This window comes from Mustela nigripes, chromosome 9 (genome assembly GCF_022355385.1).
Source record: "Mustela nigripes isolate SB6536 chromosome 9, MUSNIG.SB6536, whole genome shotgun sequence".
In the NCBI taxonomy this organism is placed as follows: Eukaryota; Metazoa; Chordata; class Mammalia; order Carnivora; family Mustelidae; genus Mustela; species Mustela nigripes.
This window is the reverse complement of record NC_081565.1, coordinates 88,070,369-88,087,254: the sequence shown is the minus strand read 5'-3', so window position 1 is coordinate 88,087,254 and position 16,886 is coordinate 88,070,369. Positions and strand designations below refer to the sequence as shown.

The 16,886-nt window shown below is 54.3% G+C and overlaps 1 protein-coding gene across 1 annotated transcript in view; it reads right to left on the bottom strand.

The window, feature by feature from the left end:
* The window catches only part of PHF2 (PHD finger protein 2), a 37,387-nt gene extending 23,893 nt beyond the window's left edge, over positions 1–13,494 (bottom strand). Inside the window, exons 1-3 of the mRNA XM_059410151.1 lie at positions 13,370–13,494; positions 11,949–12,091; positions 7,011–7,125 (exon numbers count right to left, since the gene is read on the bottom strand). Of these exons, the coding sequence (XP_059266134.1) occupies positions 7,011–7,125; positions 11,949–12,091; positions 13,370–13,494 (383 nt within the window). The remainder of the gene's footprint in view (positions 1–7,010; positions 7,126–11,948; positions 12,092–13,369) is intronic.
* Positions 13,495–16,886: the final 3,392 nt, after the last annotated feature.

The window sequence follows — 16,886 nt, the reverse complement described above, 5'->3', positions numbered from 1 at the left end:
AGGAGGAGGAGGCACACAGTGAGCAGCAGGGAGCAGCTCCGAGAGCACGAGAACAGGGCACAGTCAGCGCCAGGAGGCACCGGACAAACCTGAATCCCCTTGTGTCACAAAACCCCCCGCACCAGGCAGACAGAATGGTCCTGTGGGGACTGGCTGCCGTGGGAAACCACATGCTCTGAAGGCCCCACCCCACAGACGGAGGCGGACCATGGGCGCACCAGCAGACCCATCTACCAGCGCGGGTCGGTGCACTGAGGACAACGGACAACTGGGAAAGAGGGTTTCAGACAAACACACTGAACACATTCACAAGGTAATGGAGGGATGGGGCAGAGAGCAGGGAGGGAGGGGAAACAGAGCAGGCAGCATGGACAATGTGTGAGCAGAAATTCTAGACACAAAAAACATTTTCAAAAAATTTTAAAAATTCAACGATGCATTCAATGGTAGCTGCCTGGGGAAAAAAATGGTGAATTTGATGAAATATCTGAAAAATAAGATAGAGAATGGAATAGAAGAGCCATTAAAAAAGAAAACAGGACATTTTTTGGAACTGAGGTAAGATATAATTCTTCAAATTTAAAGAACTTACTGAGTCCTGAGTAGAATTAATAAAAACCAAATGCACATCTGGGAGCACTGTAGCATATCTGTGGTACATCAAGGACAAAGGGACAATCTTAATGTTTTCAGAGAAAAAAAAAAACATTATTTACCAAGGCAACCCAAACAAACAAAACACCAACCACTAGACTGACAACAGACATCTCATGAGCAACAAGAGATGCCAAAAGACAATAGAATAATACCTTCAAAGATTGCAAGGAAAATAACTTTTACTCTTGAATTTTAGATCCAGTTTAGAAAAATCAGAATCATTTAAGAGTAAGGATGAAATGAAAACATTTTCAAAATGGAGACTATTTCTATAAGCCTTACTGAACCACTAAAGGACAATAATTCAACAAGAGGGAAATCAAATCTAGAAGAAAGAAATGGGACTCAAGAAATAATGGAAAATTATACCACGGATTTCTTCCAACCCCTACTGAAATACCCATAGACTTCTCTGCAGAAACTGACAAGCTGAACTTGGAATGCTGAATGGAAATGCAAGGCACCCAGATGACCAAAACAGTCTTTTAAAAGAAGAACAAAGTTGAGGACACTTACCAATTTCAAAATTCACTCCAAAGCTACAGTAATCAAGACTGTGTAGTGCTGGCATGAGAAGAGAGAAGAGACATACGGATCAGTGGAGCAGAATCAAGTGTCCAAAAATAAACCCAAACATCTATGGTCAACTGCTTTGTACCAGGAACGCCGAGACAACTCAATGGGGAAAAGTCATCTCAATAAACGGCACGTGGGAGAACTGAAGGTCCACATGCAAAAGAATGAAGTGCGATCCCTACCTCACATCATATACACAAATTAACTCAAAGTAAGTTGAAGACCTAAACACAAAAGCTAGAACCATAAAACGTAGAGAAGAAAACACAGGAATTAATCTTCATGACACTGAATTTGGCAATGGTTTTTCAGAAGCCAAAACCATGAGCAACAACAAAACAAATAAATTAGACCCCATCAAAATTATAAACTTTTGTGCTTCAAAGGACACCATCAAGATGATGGAAAGGTAGCCCACAGAATGGGAGAAAATATCCAATAAATGACAAGTATCCAGAACTATTACAACTCAACAAGAAAAAGACAACCAATTAAATTAGACAGGGTTAGAGTAACTCGGAGTTGACTTCTGGAATCTGCTAAGAGCTTGGACATGGTCACTCCTGTCCTCACAACAAGAAAAAGGCTGAACAAACTGAAAAATCAATGAATTTTCTTATATTCACAGAGAATTAGGGTTATAGGGCAAACAGCCACCCCCGAAATCTGCGGCGACAGGTAAATACAAAAAATCACAACCGAGATAACCTTACCTGAAGTTAAACCTGCTGGAGGCAGTTAGTGGGAGGAATACTTTTATGGTAATTTTTTATAGAGTGCATGGGTTGAATGTGAACTAGATTTAGAGTTAAGAACTCATGGGGGCTCCATCTCAGAGGAGACGCACACTTTCATGGATGTTCTGGTGAAGATTTGCTCTTACTTCAGGAAGGGTTGGGGGTTAGTGACTATGTTTTTCCTCTAGAGCAAAAGTCTACCTTCCAGGAGAACTGACTTAACCAGGTCCTCATCTGATGAGGGGAAGGGCCAATGGCCTCCACCAGCCCCTACTAGCTTCCTGTCTCAGGAAAGCAGAGAAATGTTTCCAAAGGTAACAGCCCAGAGCCTCAGGGCCCACTGAAGAACTGAGGTTTACTATTCAATTACAGAACATTCCCCTACCCAAACCTGGACTGCCATATGACAGCAGAACAGTTGAGCATAATTGAGAGACTAATTCCATTTAAGAAGGAGTTGCCAGGAAAGCCCAGAGAAAACAGGAGAAGAGGAAAAAACAAGGAAACTACAAGAAAGTGATCTGTCTGGCACCTACAGTTGCAGTGGACATAGCCCAATCCCTACTCAGGTCAACATGAAACCTCACTCTAGATGCATGAGCACCTCAGCTCGTTTGACTCAACACATCATGTCCAGCTTTCAACAAGAAAACCCACAAGGCATGCTGAAAGGCAAGAAACCCACAGCATGAAGAGACAAAGTAAGGCACCACCACCAGTCAGAACGGCTACAATCAAAACGACAAGAAATAACAGGTGTTGGTGAGGATGTGGAGAAAGGGGAGCCCTCAAGCACTGTCGGTGGGAATGCAAACTGGTGTAGCCACTGTGGGAGTCTGTATGGAGGCTCCTTAAAAAATAAGAAATAGGGATACCACATGGCCCAGTAATCTCACTAATGGGTATTTACCAAAAGACAATAAAACACTAATTCAAAAAGATGCACCCCTAGGTTTATAACACCGCTATTTATAAGAGCCAAGAGATGGAGGCAGTCCAAGTGTCCACCCATTCACAAGTGGTCTATATACACACTGGAATATTACTCAGCCATAAAAAAAGAATGAAATCTTGCCATTTGCAACGACACAGATGAAGCTAGAGAGCATTGTGCTAAGCAAAATAAGTCAGAGAAAGACAAATACTGTACGATTTCACTCATATGTAAAATTTTAAAAACAAATGAACACAGGGAGGAAAAGGAAGTGAGACAAATCAAGAAACAGACTCTTCACTATAGAGAACACACTGACCGTCACGAGATGGAAGGTGGGTGGGGAGAATGGGGGATGGGGATCAAGAGTTCACATCTTGGGCGCCTGGGTGGCTCAGCGGGTTAAACCTCTGCTTTCAGCTCAGGTCATGATCTCAGGGTCCTGGGATCGAACCCCGTGTCGGGCTCTCTGCTCAGTGGTGACCCTGCTTCCCCCTCTCTCTGCCTGCCTCTCTGTCTACTTGTGATCTCTCTGTCTGTCAAATGAATGAATAAAATCTTATTAAAAAAAAAAAAAGAGTTCACGTCCTGATAAGCACTGAAGTGATGTATAGAACTGTTGAATCCCGGGGCGCCTGGAAAGCTTAGTCCATTAAGCACCAATTTTTGGTTTCAGCTCGGGTCATAATCTCAGGGTTCTGGGATTGAGCCGCACATGGGGCTCCTGGCTCAGTGGGGAGTCTGCTTCTCCCTCTCCCTCTGCCCCTCCCCACTGCTGTGCACACATGGGTGCTCTCTCTCAAATAAATTTTTTAAAAAAATAAAACTTCAAAAAATTATGATTAATATGTTAGGAGTGCTAGTGGAAAAAGCGGACAACATGCAGAGAATGGAAGGGCAATATAAGTAGAGAAGTGGACACTCTAAGAATTAAAAAAATGACAGAAATAAATTAAAAACTGTAACAGAAATGAAGAATGCCTTTGATGGGTTCATCAGTAGAGTAGACATGGCTAAGAAAAGAATCAATGAGCTAGAAGTTAAGTCAGTAAAATCTGCCCAACCTGCAATGCCAAGAGGAAAAGAATGAAAAAGGCAGGGAACAGAATATCCAAGATGTGGAGAACTTGCAGAAAGAGTGTATGATGGGAATCCCAGAAAGAAAAACAGAGAGAGGAGCAGAAGAAATGTTTGAAGTACTAATGGTTGAGAATTCTCTAAAAATAATGACATACGTTAAACCACAGATCCTGAAAACTCAGACAACACCAAGCAGGATAAATACCCCAAACTATTCCTAGGCATGTCATAATCAAACTACAAAAAATGACAGACAGGATCTTGAAAAAGGCCACATGAGAAAGATCTACTTCTACCATGACAGTGTGAAGAGCGCTGACCCACACTCCAGCGAAACTGATAAAAATTATTTGGAAAAACATTCAAGACCTCTGGAAATGATTCTAAGAGCAAACATCAAATGAAGAAACATTTAGTCAAGAAAATCTACGAAAGCTTGGTAACCACTCCTCCCTTCACGTCCCTGGCTTGGCAAGGAAACTCCTCTCTTGGAAGACTTCAGCCAAGGACACCTGAATGCTGGATGGGAGGGCGCCCAGCTTCGAGGCAGAGGGCTTTCCTCCTGGTAGAACAGCATGGCAGTCTTTCTCATGCTGCCCCGGTTGTCTATTGCTGATTCCAAGTGTTGGGTGAGGACAGCCAAGACATGGGGGCTCCCTTCCTCCACCTGGCCCACAGGTACTGAGACTGTACCCTGAATGTGGCACCCTGAGACTACTGGGGCCCTGGTCCCCCTTGCCCAGCCTCTTCTATTCAACATCCCACTAGAAGTCCTAGCCAGAGCAATTAGGCAAGAAAAAAAAGTAACACAGATTGGAAGGGAAGAAAGCAATCATCTATTCGCAGATGACACAATCCTGTATATAGAAAATTGTAAGGAACCTACTAAAAAGCTACTTGAAATAATAAACGAGCTCATCAAGGTTGCAGGATACAAGACCAATGTACAAAAATCAACTGTATTTCAGTACAGTAGCACTGACATAAAATTAAGAATACAGTTCCACTTAAAAGACATCAAGAAGAATAAGTTATTTAGGAATAAATTTAACAAAAGAAGTATATAACTTCTGATGGAAATTTATAATATCTCAATAAGTGGGAAAACGTCCATGTCCATTGGTCAGAAGACTGAGCATTTTTCAGATGGCAATACTCTGATTCTACTGCTTTACAGATTCACCATAATCCTTATCAGCGGACTTCTCTGTAGACTTGACAAGCTACAACTAAAATCTGCATGGAACTGCAACAGACTCAGAGTGGCCAAAACGATCTTTAAAAAGAAGAAGTTGGAGGACTCAAAACTTCTTCATTTCAAAGCATACTGCAAAGCACAGTAATCCGGACAGTGTGAGACTGGCCTAAGGGTAAACAGAGATTAACGGAGCAGAACTGAGTGTCCAGAAATAAATGGATACACTTACAGCTAAGGGCCAAGACAATTTAATAGAAAAAGAACTGTCTTCTTATAAATGGTGCAGGGAAAAATGGAGAGCCACATTAAAAAAAAACAAAAAATTAGATCCTTACCACACACATGTGAAGAAATTAACTCAAAATGTATCAAAGACCAAATTGTAAGACCTAAAAACTATAAAACTCTTAGAAGAAAACACAGGGATAAACCTTCACGACCTTGGGTTTAGACCTAGCAAATGAGCCTCAGCTATGACAACAAAAGCACAAAAAACAAAATAAAAAAAATGGATAAACGGGACTCCATCAAAATGACAAATGTCTGTGCTTCCAAGAACACAACTGAGAAAGTGAAAGTCTACAAAACAGGGTAAAGTATTCACCAATCCTATCTGTTAAGAGACTTCTAAAATATGGAAAGAATTCTTATGACTCAATAATAAAAAGCACCAAAAAGTAAAAATAGGCAAAGGGTCTGAACTGACATTTCTCCAAGGAAGACCTACAAATGACCAGTACGCACATGAGAAGATGCTCCAAGCCACTCATCATTAGGGAAACGTCCATCAGAGCGGAGTGAGCCAACACTTTACACCGGGAAGGACGGTTAGAATCAAAGCGCCAGCACCCCCTGCTGGTGGGATCGGAAAGCGGTGTAACCACTTTGGAAAACAGTCTGGCAGTTCATTCCTCAGACAACGGAATGCAGAGCTACTCCTAAAAACATGAAAACATATGTCCAACAAGATCTTGTACAAGAATGTTTACAGTGGAAATATTCACAGTAGCCAAAAATCAGAAATAACCCAAATGTGTCTGCTGGTGAACAGATAAACAAAATGTGGTCCGGCCATACAACAGAATATTAAACAAAAGCTTCAGGCTGATGAAAACGGTCTACAATCAGCTGGTGGCGGCGCCCACATCTGTGAATACACTAAATACACTGAATCGGGGGGGGGGGGGGGACAGGGTATGGGAAAAGTGGGGGAAAAGAAAGAAGCCAGAGGAGGGAAGGCCCTTCTCCACACACAGTCACAAGTAAGAGTCACACTAGAACAGAAATCGCGTGTGCAAGAAGACAGGGGAGTGAAATATTTGGACTGTTAGAAGGAAAAACCCCACCACGTAGGGTTCTGTGTCCAGTGAATTACTCTTCAAAAGTTGAGGGAAAAAAGACATTCTCAGACAAATAAAAAAGTCTTCCAGGTGCGAGGGGCTGAGGGGACCCAGAGCTCTGACCCCAACCCTGCCCTCTACCCTCAGGGAGTGCCCTGAGACGGGGGCCTGGGGACAGCCTGCCAGGCCCAGGGGCACAGAGGAAAGCCCAGGCCCATGGGGGCTGGGAACTGCCATGTCCAGAGGGGGGTCTTAAGCAGGACCCCAGACCCCACTGCTTGACTGGACATAACCTGAGGACAGCAGCCTCTCCCTCAGGATGGCTCCGTACAAAGGGCCACAGCAGGTGGGGGAGCCGGATGTGCCCAGAAGGGAGAGGCCGGGCCCCAGAGCCAGGGCTGCCTAGGGTTTTGGGGGGGGGCTACGCCAGTCCCCTGGAGGAAAGGCCACACCCCTGATACCCAGCGAGTGGGGCCGCTGCCGCCCACCTGGGGAAGGTCCGACTCCGCAGCTCCTTGATGAAGAGTTGGCTGCCATTCTGCACGGGCTTCACATCGGGCGTCTGCCCTGGACCATGTTTGTGCCAGGCCCTCTTCTTCTTCACTGTGGGGAGACAGGGCAGCTCAGGGACCCAGCCAGGAGGGCAGCCGAGGAGCCGTCAACACCCCAACACTCAAGGCTCCCTATAGGCAGAGCCCTCGTGGTCCCGCAGGGGTCTGGCCCACCCGCCTCCCTCACTGCCCGCCCCCAGCCCCATGATCTCTCCACTGACCCCGCCCTGCACCTGCCAAGCCCCTGGGCTCAGTGACCACATCCAGAGCTAGGGCGGCCTGGGACCTTGCTGAGGGCGTGTCGCATCAGAGGCACCTACGGGGTAGTCCCACCAAGGTTGGCCTTTGGGACACCTCCCCTCTGACCTCAGATATCACAAACCCTGCCACCTCCCTGCTGGGACCTCCGCTGTCCCAATAGCCTGCAGCTGGGGCAGAGGCACAGAGAGGCACAGGGAGCTCCCACCCTCACCCCCGAGCTGTGTGCACCTCACCCTCCCCGGTGTGTCCACCCATGCGTACCACCGCCCTACCTGCTCCCTCCGACTTCCATTCCACACGTGCTCCCAGGACACTGGGCACCCCACATTGGACTCTCTAGAGACAAGTGTGTACACGTGCCCCTATGTGACATGTTTGCAGACATAAGCACAGGTGCATGTGCGCACACACTCGCACTCACCCCACTGGACTGCAAGCCCAGGAGGGGAGGGAAGTGATTTTCTTGTGGCCCTCATCCCCCGTTCGGGGCAGCCACTAGTGATGGGGAGTGAGGACAGCACTGGCGCACACACCTGTCCCTGGAGACTCCGGGACAGGGTCTGGAACAGCCTGGGTCAGACTGGCTGTGAGGGATTGCCGCTCGGCCCTCCGGATGCCCTTCCTTCACAGACAAGGACGGAGAGGGGCTCCCACCGTTCCCCATCTCCCATCCAGTCACAGACCCCTGAGACTGTCTCCAACAACGACGCGACATCTCTGTCATGCTTCGCTTGCCATGGCCAGGGTCTGAGCGGGCGTTACTGAAATCTGGCAGGACCCTGCCAAGAGAGGCTTGCGAGCTGGGGCTTCTGATGGCATCAGGCACACATGGGAGCGCAGAAGGGCCTGGGCACCTGCCCAAATCTTTCCTGCCCCACCATGTTGTCACTGGGTGACCTTGCGCAAGTCACTGGGCATCTCTGTGCTGTATCTTCAACAGAGAGGAGCTAATCCCAGCCTCCCAGACTCCTTGTGAGCCACAGGAGGCAAACGACATGCGGCACCCCACCTGCCCGGGAGCTCTTGGGGGGGCACACTGTGCAAGCGCGGACCCTCCTCTTGGCAAGGCTGCTTGGGCTGCAGGCCCTTGTTCACAGGGCTCAGTCCTGCTCCAGACCCCCAGGCTCCCCTAGCTGCACCCACTGCACCTGGCACAGCCCGGCACCAGTGGGCACAGGGCGGAGGGAGGGATGTTTGTGAATGGCGGGTGCCCACTGAGCAGCCCAGCTCTACACAGGGGTCGCCAAAGCTGTAGGTGGCCTGGGAGTCGTCCCTGCTCCCCAAAGAGCTCAGCAGGCTCAGACAAGGGTGGGGGCGGCACGACCCTGATGACGACCCAGGTCACCCTGACTCTGAAACCAGTCTCCATGTCCTCAGCCTTCTCCTAGGTCTGCGGCTGCCTCAGGACGCGAGCCCGACCCCAGAGGCAAGGGGCTCTGGAGTCCACATGGAGCTCCCCGCTGCACGGCCACGGGAGCGTCGTGGGCCTCGGCAATCGGCGGCCCACGCCTGGTGGCCCACGCTCGCCGGGGAGGCGAGCCAGACTCTTGGGGAGCCCTCTCACCAGGAGTCCAGCGTATCCAGGGCCTTGAGAAAGAGGAGGGGGAAGCCAGGCCGCATGCCGGCAGCCATGAGCAACGCCGCATAGAGGGGAGACCAGGGGAGAGACAGGCATCCCCATGCAGTCTGAGGGGGACAGCAGAGGTCCTCACGTGGGCCCCCCAAGGTCCTCCAACACTGGCCCCGGCATCACCCCTCACTGCACTTCCTGAGGTCTCCACGTGGAAGGCATGCAGAGCCCCAAGGATGCAGATGCCTGGCAGGAGAGCCCTGGCCAAGGAGGCCACGTGGGGAAACTGAGTCCTGGAGGGCAGCTGGGGGGGTGGGGATGCATACCCGCCGGGAACTGGGCCTGAGAAGCAGGTGCTGCCTGCGGCTGGCGGCCTGCCTGGGCCCTCACTTGGGACGGGGCACCGCGAGCACCTCGAGGACGCGACGGCTAACGCACGGGGCGACACAGATCCGTAAGGGAGGCCGGCCAAGCGTCCTGGGGCTCCCTGGGAAGCCCTGGCTGGTGTGCTCCTTCCCTCCCCAGGGCCCAGAACACGCTGAGCCCCGAGGCCAAATGTCCTCCTGCCTGTGCGTCCCCTGAGGAGGCAGCCTAGAGACCTCAGCCCAGCAGGAGGACGGGGCTTGGGGGTGACAGATACCCCCCCCCCCCGTTGCAGCTGCCCTCGGGGCATCACAGCTACAAGGGCCTCGGGGAGGAGGGATGTGGCCAGTCGGGAAGTGGCCTCTGAAGCAGGCCTGCCGGGGTCAGAACTGCTCTTGGGGCCATGCTGCCTGAGCCTTCCCATCGGTGGGGACTCCTTGCCGAGTTCCCTGGGGACCCCCAAGCCCCAACTCTGCGCAAACTGTGAACCTGTGGGCCCCTGTCCTCATCTCAATGTGCCCACCACAGACCCACGTGGGGCCCGGAGCAGCCCATGGGCTTAGGGGTCCCCTGGGGACATGACACCATGATAGTCCTCACAGTGGAGCATCTGACTGCAAAGAATCACCAAACGAACCAGTGTGTCACCGTGACACAGACCCACTCCAAGGCAGAGTGACACACAATTGTGGGCGTGCATCCTGGCAGGAAATGCCAGCTCCCAAGCCTCTGACCCCAATGGCCATGCAGCCCCCAGTAATGGCAGGGAGCCCCTGATCCACAGGATTTATGAAGCATGTGTGCACAGCCACACACACGTACACATACAAGCCTATCAACCTGTGCAAATGCGACACTCACACACACGTGTCCACGCCTGAGCACGCGCATGTGTCTACACACACGTCCACACTTGCACACACGCACCTGTCTATACACACACATGTGCCAACGCTTGTGCACATACACCTGTCTACACACACATGTGCACGCACTCCTGTCTATACACGCAAATGCATACATGAACATCTATGCACACATACATACACAAACACATCCAGCCAGGGAGGGGCTGCCGGCCCCCACCAGGCTGCAGTTCCCACATGTCCTGGGAGTGGCTGGCCATAAGTACCAGGAAGGGTTGCCTGTACTTGGCTTTGAGCAGCAGTACAGGGCAGCAGGGACCCCCAGCACAAGGGCGGGGGTCTCGGTCAGCAGACTAAGTTGGGGAACAGTGGACAAGCTCACGGTCAGGGAAAGGTGCTTCCAGGACATGCAGAGATGTTGGAGAAGTCACAGGGTGTGTGACCACCAGCTCCCACCACAGCACTCCCCTGCAGCCCTACCTGAGCCCCAGAGCACGGTCCTGCCCTCCGTCAGGACACTCAGGGCTGTTGTGGGGACAGGCCGGGTCTCCTGGCTCCAGCCCCAGTCTGTCCTTGGCCCTGCCCTAGGGCCGCACGGTGGGACGCCAGCCCCACCTGCTCAACCCCGCCTGCCCTGAGCTTTCCCGTGGCTCAGAAGGGGTTACGACAGCAGCCGGGCAGGGACCAGAGTGGTTTCTGGGTAATCTCAGCAGACCCGCCCTGAACACAAGCACTGCCGGCCCCTGTGGGTACGAGGGAAGGTAGGAGCCCACAAAGCTTCCTGCTGGTCTCGGGAATTTGGTGATGCTTTACCGCGTGCTGATGCCGTGCTGCAGTCTGGAGGATGAGAGCCGAACCAGGGCGGCCGCTGGATCATCTAGTGATGACGGCACACAGGCCAGACACACAGAGAGCTCGGCGAGAAGGAGTGGGGACAGCCCACTGGCCTCACGCAGCTTCCCAGGTGGTGGGATCACGGCCAGCCTCAGCCTCAGGGGTGCAGGCACCCTCCCTCAACCCGCACTGGACCTACAGGACTCGCCCCACAGGAGCTGTGGGGGTCCAGCCTCTGCCCTGTGAATAGACAGCAGGAGGGAGGCTCCCCTTGAAGGAGGGTGACAGGACTTCTGGTGGCCTGGGGCCAGCTGTGGTCCCCCTCAACCCCCCTACACAAACACTCCGGGGTCAGCATCCAGACTGCACCTTTTATGAGCACCCAGGCCCCCCAACCCAGGTCAGAAATCAGAGGCCACATTAACACCCCCATGCCCTCTGTCTTGCCCCCAAGCCAGGACCCGCCAAGGTAACTGCAGACCAGGGCACACCCCCTGCATGGGCTCAGCCTTGGAACTCGCCTCCTGGAAGGGATATGAGCCCCCAGTGGAGCCACACTGGATAAGCCTGTTCCCAAGGAGCCCCCTCAGGGTGCACTGCACCCCCAAGGGACCAGCAGGCAGTTTGAGATGGGGACTCTCCCTGCAGGTGGTACCAAGGAAGGGACAGCAGATCCCCAACGTGGAGTGGGCAGCAGGCAGTGGGCAGGGTCGGACAGCCACAGCACGGTGTCCCCATCTTGGATGGGTCTGGCCCCTGCAGGTGCTGCGATGTGAGGCCCCTGCCCAGGCCTGTGGAAGTCAGTGGGGTCTCTGCACAGGCCAAGTGGCGTTAGCCGCAGCCCTGGACAGGAGCCCCACAGGAGAGGCTGCAGGGATGAATCCACAGGGACAGTGGGCAAGGCCAGGAGCAGTTCCCAGGCACCAGGGTGCAAGTGCCCACGGCCCTCCCCCAGCCAGCCAGGCCAGGCCCTGTACTTACAGGTAGACTTCCCGTGGGTTTTCTCGCAGTTCGGGCAGTGGTAAATGTCGATGTCTGGGGCCTCCTCCTCTTCTACTCCCACACAGCTGAAATGGAGGAAGCACAGATGTAGCCGGCGGTCAGCAACTACTCGGGGCCTTCCCCTGCGGACGCAGACAGCTGCTGTCCACCTCACAGGAGGGGGCACTACGCGTGCAGGGGGAGCAGAACCTGAGCCAGGACAGCAGCCCACAGGGACAGGAGGGGCATGAGGAGGAGGGAGGGAGGGAGAGGCAAGGAAGGCCTTGCTGTTCATGACCAGGCTACGCAGGGGGCCGGGCCATCCAGCAGGACCACCTGCACGACAGCCACTACTCTCCCGTCACCAAAGAGTCGGGGAGGACAAGGGGTCTCAGAGAGGGGCTGCCCCCACCACGTCACCTGGGGAGGCTTAGAGCTAAGGGTTGGGGCTCTCCTGACCCCTTGAGGGACCGCTGAACCAGGGGGCGGGACCAGGGTACCAGGACAACCGGATGTCAAAAGAATGAAGTTGAATCCCTACCTCACACCATATAAAAAGACTAACTAAAAACAGATTGAGCACTGAAATATAAGGCCTAATGCTATAAGACACTAAGAAGAGGAAACAGGAGTACATCTTCATGACCCTGGACTTGGCCATGGATTCCCAGATAGGGCACCGAAAACACAAGCAACAAAAGAAAAATTAACCTGTGTATCAGGGAAATGTAAAATGTTTGTGCAGTAAATGACACTAGGAAAAAACTGAAAAGACAACACGGAGAATGGGAGAGCATCTGCGAATCACCTTTCGATGAAGGCCTAGCGCCCGATGCGCATACGGACGGATGACGGAGACACACACAACAGCATCTAAACGGGCAAAGGACTCAAACAGATTCTTCTCCCAGGATGACGTACAACAGCCAAGAGGCCCTCGACAGAGGCTCTACATGCTTAGCCGTGTGGATTCTCTGGAACGCACAACCGAACCAACAAGACACCACCCCAGGACGGCTACAGGTTTTACAAGAAAAAACACCAGAGACCTGCAAGTGCTGGCCGGGAGGTGGGAACGGAGAGCTCTCTTCCGTCGCTGCTGAGTGTAAAAGTGACAGTTTCTCTGGGAATAGTCTGACGGCTCCCCAGAAAGGTAAGCAGAGACTCACCCTGTGACCCGGCCATCCCACTCCCAGGCACGTGCCCCGGAGAAGGCAGAGCAGGGCCGCAGGCAAACCCCGCACACCAGTGTTCACGGCAACATCACCACGACGACCAAGAGACAGAAACCCGCGAGCGCGCACCGGCTGACAGACAGCCAAGCCACCTGTCCACGCCACGGAGCGGCCCCCAGCCTGAAAGGGGGGCGGCGCGGACACCTGCTACAGCACGACGGCCCCCGGCCACCCAAGGCCACATACGCAGGGCTGCATTTACGCAGAACGCACACCCAGAGGACCCGCCGCAGGAGCGAGGGGCTGGTGGGGAATGGGCAGTGACTGCGGAGATAGCCTGGCATCTCCTTTCGGACGCAGGTGGAGGCCATGCTTGCGCAACAGTGTGAAGGTACTAACTGCCAAGGAAGGCTCACTTTAAGATGGTTAGTTTTATGTTATGTGAATTTTACCCCACTCGAAAGACAAGGAATGTGCCCCATGACAGGCGCCCCCGTCCCACTGCCACTGAGCCCATCCTCATTAAGGCTGGCCGAGCGCCTGTTCTGCCTGCGGCAGCAGCACAGACCCTACGTGGACCTTCCTGCAACAGCCCTGCAGTAACGGGAGGGTCACCGCTCGCCTACCATGGAGGGCAGATGTGTGTCTGGACCCCAGGCGTCTCCTCACTGTGTTCCCTCGTCCCCTGGCCAGGGTCAGCCACCACTGCTCCGGGCCCCTCGATGGAACACCGTCTGCCACGGCTGCCACATGCCACGGTCCCAGGAGCAGCGCTGGAGCCCACAAAGCCTCCGGCACACGCCTTTGGAAACATGAAGTTCACTCTTCATCTCGGAACGAGCCCCGAACCAAAGTGCGGGCCGCCTGAAGAGACAGGTGTGAGACACAAAGCGACCAGAAGCAGATGCGAGGGTCTAGGGTCCACAGGTCTGCTCCCGCCATGCAAAGGGACTTTCTGAACAAGCAAAGGACATCAGAGAGAACCCTGATGGACAGAAACAGGGCTCCCTCCGACAGCATGTACGGGAGCATCCCCCCTCCTGCAGGAACCGGGCATGAAGGGCATCTCCCCCGCGGAAGAACAGGGGAGAGCCCGAAGGGGCCCAGGCCTATGGAGAAAGATGCCAGAAAGGGGAGCTAGAATCACATTACTGCATCGGTCTCTGGGCAAAGTCACCGAACCAGGCACGCTGAGCTCTTAACGCGGCAGGTGGGAGGCACAGAGGGGACAGCAAACACCGGAGTACCCGAGTCTGTCTCCAGAGCACCGCTGCTTCATGAGAGCCCCTCCTCCTCAAACCCCCGCCCCCAGCTCCTCCCCACCCACAAGGAGGAGCAGCCACTCACCCAGCACCTTCCCCCTGGGCTGGTGCACCCACCTGACTCCTCCCCTCCCTCCCTCCCAGCCCCCTACACCCCTGCCTGCCATAGAAAGGGCCCTGCACCCGGGCGCTCTGCACCCTGGGCCCTGCGCCAGCTGGCCTCGGTGTGCCCAGCCATCAGAGAGCACGCCGGCGAAGCCCCCATCGCCCACACCCACCCGGAGCTGCGCACTCTGGGTGAGAGGCAGAGCCCTGCGGGTCTTCAGGACCCACTGGGACTAGTAATTGGACCCAGAATCCACACCCCGTGTCCACACTTTGTGTTCACACTCCAGACCCACACTTTTCATCTACACCCTAGGTCTACACCCCAGTTCCACATCCTGTATCCACACCCCACGTCTGCCCTGTGTCAACACCCCAAATCCGCACATATTCCTGCCTGGCCCAGCCACAGGGATCCCAGGGACACACAAGGAGCCAACGCAGCACACAGGAGGTCTGAGGTCCGACTGTGAACTCAGCCTCACAGACAGGGGCCCCTTCAACAGGTTAGGGGGCAGGTGTGCGGTGGCGCGCAGAGGGAACGGCGGCTAAGTCCTAGGCCGGGTGTAGGGAGGAAAGTCAGCCTGCCTGAACCACCCCTGCTGGTCCCACATGCATGACAGGTGGGGAAGCTGAGGCCCAGGGTCATAAGGCGTGCAGGCCAACACCCCTCCCCAGCTCTGGGTGCCCCTTCGGTATGCCAGCCTGGGGCATGCAGGTCTCACCAGAGACCCGTTTTGTGCAGGGAGGCCTCTCTAAAACGGACAGAGAGCGGTGGGATATGGGTCCCTCGTTCTACCCAGGGCACCTCAGGGCCACCCCTCACCCAGGAGGGCCACCCACGGCCTGATGCCACCCGCTCCCCCACGACCGGCGTGTGTCACCATGGGCCCCGACTGCCTGGGCTGCCACCCTGACAAGGGCGACTGGAGGTATGGAAACTAAGGTCCCAGGAGCAGCCCCCGGCTGTGCGATGTGCGAGGACAGACCTCCTGACTCCCCGTGTCCCGGGGCCCAAGGACCCTGCGGTTTGGTTTGACCTCCTGGGCAGAGGGCCCTCAGCCACAGCAGCCCCTCTACCCACATGGGGGAAGGCCTTTTACTGAAACCGCTCCCAATTTATGTTTCTACCCCCAAGTTAAGGCTTTCCCAGTGCCTCCTGAGAAATTACTTGGGAAATCACCCAAAAGACTATAAGAACAATAGTCACGGAAAAGTCAGAAACATTCCCCCTGCCTTAAAGCCAGGAGCAAAGTGCCTGCGTCTGGAGGAACCCTGGGCGTGCCTGCCCACCCACCCCCCCAGCCCCAACTGTTCAACCAGTCGCGGAGCACCGCAGACAAAGCAAGCCCATCGCTCTCACAAACAGACTGGCAGGTGATCAGAGAGAACCCTAAAGGCGCCCAGCCTGAGGGCGACATGTGCCCTCCACAGAGCCCTGCCTAGGGCCACCAGCCCAAGCACCAGTCTTGCCGATTTGGGGGTTACCTCCCTATGGAGACGACGACTAGGTCAGGACAAGAGCTGGGCCCCCAAGCATGTCCCCAGACAGAGGGACGGACATGGGGCTCATCTGCTCAAGTCTCACCAGGACACTGAGGCCTCGCCCTTCCTCTACCGTGGGTGTGCGGGTGTGCGGGTGTGCGGGCCAGGAGGGCCCAGAGGAACACCCGCTGGGCCTTCTCCATCACAGGCAGGCGTGGGGAGCAGGCCCCAGAGCCGCCCCACACTCCAGGCCCAAGCAGGGGTTCAGAGCATGGGCTGAGGTCCAGGGACAGAGCCAGGACAAAGGGCACTGACAGGCTAAGAGCCAGGCCCGACCTCCCATCCCTACAGCCTGTCCTGTCCCTGCATCACCACATGTGCAGAAGGCCGTCACCACAGAGATGGAGACCAGGAGGTGGGCCAGCCAGAGACTGGGACCCCAAGGGCTGGGAACCAAGTGCCCGGAGCTGTGGTGCATTGGGAGGAGGGAGGGAGAGGGAGAGACGGAGGGGAAGGGGAGGGGAGGGAGGTGAGGAGGAGGAGAACGAAGTCCCTGCAGACACGGACCGGAGTGCGAAGTACACAGTAGAGATCAAGGTGGGCACTAGGCCTCCCAGCAGACAACCCACAACAAACCTGCGCTGTGTGCCGCGCATGGACCTGCGTGCACACGTACGTGTGCATGCCTGCGTGCGTGAGCATGCGTGTGTGCCACACGTGCGTGCATGAGTGTGTGTGTGCATGTGTGCGTGTGCTCCTGTCTGAGCTGCTTCGACCTTTGGCTTGGAAGGTAAGACCTGTGGGGAGAGGTCATGTTTTCAGGAGCACGTGGCCACTGGGGCTGGGGGCTGGGCTGGTCTGAGCCCGCAGTGACCTGGCATCCAGCACTGAGCCAACCCCACAAACATTAC